Below are 3,438 nucleotides of genomic sequence, written 5' to 3' on the forward strand. Positions count from 1 at the left end.
TCTTCCAAAAATAACTCAAGAACTTTACATCTCTATCACTAACAATGGTCTTAGGCATGCCATGCAGACGGACAATTTTTTTGAAAAACAAAGTAGCAATATGAGATGCATCGTCAGTTTTGTGACAGGGGATAAAATGTGGCATCTTAGAGAATCTATCAACCACGACAAAGATGGAATCATTACCTCTTGGCGACCTAGGTAGGCCTAAGACAAAGTCCATAGACAAGTCTACCCAAGGATAGTGAGGAATAGGCAATGGGGTATACAGGCTTTATGGATTTGTTTTAGACTTTGCCTTATGACAAGTGACACATCTACCAGCCATGCGTTCAACATCCCTACGCATGTGCGGCCAGTAAAAGTGCTCTTGTAACATGGCGAGAGTCTTAAGAATGCCAAAGTGTCCCATGAGACCACCACTGTGTGCCTCTCTAACCAAAAGATCACGAATGGAAGAGTTAGGGACACACAATTTATCCACATAAAATAAAAAACCATTGTGCAAGAAATACTTTCCATGTGGACTCTTTATACAAGATGCATAGATTTCCCCAAAGTCATGGTCATGGGTATATATCTCCTTGAGTATCTCAAACCCTAGCAACTTGGCATCAAGAACAGCAATCAAAGAATGTCTACGAGATAAAGCATTAGCTACCACATTCGTTTTGCCAGTTTTGTATTTAATGACATAGGAGAAAGTGTCAACGAAACTTACCCATTTGGCATGTCTCTTACTTAACTTAGGTTGCCCTTTGAGATACTTCAATGACTCGTGATCGGTGTGTATCACCAACTCCCGAGGGCGAAGATAGTGTTGCCAGGTCTCCAAGACCCTTACCAGTGCGTACAACTCCTTGTCGTACGTAGGATAGTTTAAGGCAGCTCCTCCCAGTTTCTCGCTAAAGAAGGCACAAGGCCTTTTGTCTTGCATCAGGACGATGCCAATACCTACACCAGAAGCGTCACATTCGATTTCAAAAGTTTTGTTGAAGTTGGGTAATGCTAACACAGGTGCGTGTGTGAGTTTGCTTTTGAGGGTAAGAAATGCTTGTTCTTGGGCTTCCCCCCAATGGAATTTGTCATTCTTCTTGGTCACGACAGTCAATGGGGTGGCAATGGTGCTAAAGTCTTTGACAAAATGCTGGTAGAAGCCTGCCAACCCAAGAAAGCTGCGCACCTCCGGAACGGATGCAGGAGTTGGCCATTGCTTGATGGCTTCAATCTTGGACTCGTCCACTTTGATCCCCTGTGAGCTCACTACATATCCTAAGAATACAAGCTCGTTAGTACAAAAGTTGCACTTCTTAAGGTTAGCGTATAGACGCGCCTGTCGAAGTGCCTCGAGAACTAATCTCACATGCTCCAGGTGCTCTTGTTCACTACGACAATATATCAGAATATCGTCAAAGTAAACAATAACAAATTTGCCAATGAAATGCCTCAAAACATGGTTCATTAGTCGCATAAATGTACTAGGGACGTTAGTCAACCCAAAAGGCATGACTAGCCACTCGTAGAGACCATGTTTGGTTTTGAAGGCCGTTTTCCATTCATCGCCTTCTCTCATTCTAATTTGATGATAGCCACTCCTTAAATCAATTTTGGTGAATATTATAGCACCATCTAGTTCATCAAGCATATCATCTAATCTAGGAATAGGATGACGATATTTCACAGTGGTGGCATTAACGGCCCTACAGTCAGTACACATGTGCGAAGTACCATCCTTTTTGGGGACAAGTACCACAGGCACAGCACAAGGACTGAGACTCTCTTTTACCCAACCCTTACCTAGTAGGCCATCAACTTGCCGTTGAAGCTCCTTTGTCTCCTCAGGGCCCATGCGGTAAGCAGGTTTGTTGGGTAGTGGCGCTCCAGGAATCAGGCCAATTTGGTGCTCGATTCCCCGAATGGGTGGTAAGCCATCAGGGACCTCATCAGGGAAAACATCCTCAAATTCCTGCAAAAGAGTGACCATACTCGAAGGCAATGCCTTATCGAGCTCAGCAACATCTAAGAGCACATGTTTGCAAATCATGAGAAGTACAGGCTGATCAGAATTCATAACTTTTCTCACGTCCTTGGCCTTAATGATCATGTTTTGCTTCCTAGTGGTAGGTGTAGTGGGTGATTTGTCATGCGTAACACTAGGTGTGCTCACTTGACCCTTGGTCGATTGCTCATTTGTAGAAGCAGAGCTCTTGCCAGGGTCGGCCGTCTTTGGCTTTCGCTTTTGACGGTCTATGTCACACTCCCGTTGCAATTTCAATTGGTTCTCATAAACTTGTGCAGGTGTGAGTGGTGTGAGGACCTTACGCTTGCCATCGTGCAAAAGGGTGTACTTATTTGCCCTTCCATCGAATGTGACGTGTTTGTCAAATTGCCAAGGTCTCCCCAAGATGACATGTGTAGCATGCATAGGCACTACGTCACATACAACTTCATCAGTGTAACTACCAATGGAGAAGGGAATGCATACCTGTTTGAAGACACGTACCTCGCCATCCTCACTTAGCCATTGGAGGCGGTAAGGATGTGGATGTCGAGTAGTTGGGAGCTCTAAACTCTCAACCATGAGCAAGCTCGCCACATTCGTGCAACTCCCACCATCGATAATGAGGCTACACACTTTGTCACCGATCTTACAACGAGTGTAAAATAGGTTCTCTCTTTGTAGTTGCTCGTCCTTCTTAACTCGGGCGGTTAGCACTCGTCGTGCCACCAAGCAACCTACTTCTCTTTGTGTAGGCGAGCAAGCATCCGCAGCTGAATCATCTTCCAGGTAGTCGTTGTTGACCAATTCGGGCACCTCCTCACAATCGTCATCATCGGACACGATCTAGCCATTGTGAGTGATTAACATGACTCGTTGGTTTGGACATTGAGATTGAATATGTCCAAACCCTTGGCATTTAAAGCACTTGATGTCCCTACTCCTAGTCTTAGGCGTCTCAAGAGGTGCCTTCGAAGCGGATCTGGATGCATCAACAGCTTTGTTAGGGGTAAAATGGGTATTGCGGGCGGAGGCATTACCTTGAATTCGGCTAGAAGAAGTTGGGGTAGCCGAATGTCCAGCTTCGTAGGTCATTCTCCGTGGTTGGTTGCCCCTCCATGAGGTCGAGTTAGAAGATTGGAAGGTACGGGCCCCACGTGATGTGTGCACGAGCCTCGGCCCACACAATGACCCAGTCCGAGTCCCATTGGGCCCAGTCACGCGTGCACGGGCCAAGCTCTTCAAAGAATCACTCCAAGTTCTAGTTAGAGTTGTCCAAGACCAACATGGAGTTCACAAAGATATTGAGGGCTTGGAGAGAGACAATATAGTCATTTACACCATGATCCAAGCCCACGAAGAGTCAAGCGGGCCACCAAGAGAATAAGGCCTTTTGCCCCATCAATTAGTTAGCAATTAGTTAATGATTAAGTAAGAGC

The 3,438-nt window shown here is 45.6% G+C and overlaps 1 protein-coding gene across 1 annotated transcript; it reads right to left on the bottom strand.

The window, feature by feature from the left end:
- Nucleotides 1-274: 274 nt before the first annotated feature.
- Nucleotides 275-3,094, bottom strand: LOC113769220. The gene is made up of 6 exons (XM_027313685.1): nt 2,969-3,094; nt 2,054-2,845; nt 1,627-1,732; nt 1,036-1,272; nt 516-954; nt 275-434 (listed from the first exon to the last, which is right to left on the bottom strand). The coding sequence occupies exons 1-6, from the start codon at nt 3,092-3,094 to the stop codon at nt 275-277; spliced, it is 1,860 nt and encodes a 619-aa protein (XP_027169486.1).
- Nucleotides 3,095-3,438: the final 344 nt, after the last annotated feature.

This window comes from Coffea eugenioides, chromosome 4, assembly GCF_003713205.1.
Source record: "Coffea eugenioides isolate CCC68of chromosome 4, Ceug_1.0, whole genome shotgun sequence".
NCBI lineage: Eukaryota > Viridiplantae > Streptophyta > Magnoliopsida > Gentianales > Rubiaceae > Coffea > Coffea eugenioides.

Coding starts and splice junctions, on each gene's coding strand:
- LOC113769220 (XM_027313685.1), bottom strand. CDS start 3,094: ATGACCTACGAAGCTGGACATTCGGCTACCCCAACTTCTTCTAGCCGA. Junction 955..1,035: donor AGCATTTCTTACCCTCAAAA/GCAAACTCACAC, acceptor CTTCTGGTGTAG/GTATTGGCATCGTCCTGATG. Junction 435..515: donor ATAAAGAGTCCACATGGAAA/GTATTTCTTGCA, acceptor TCTTTTGGTTAG/AGAGGCACACAGTGGTGGTC.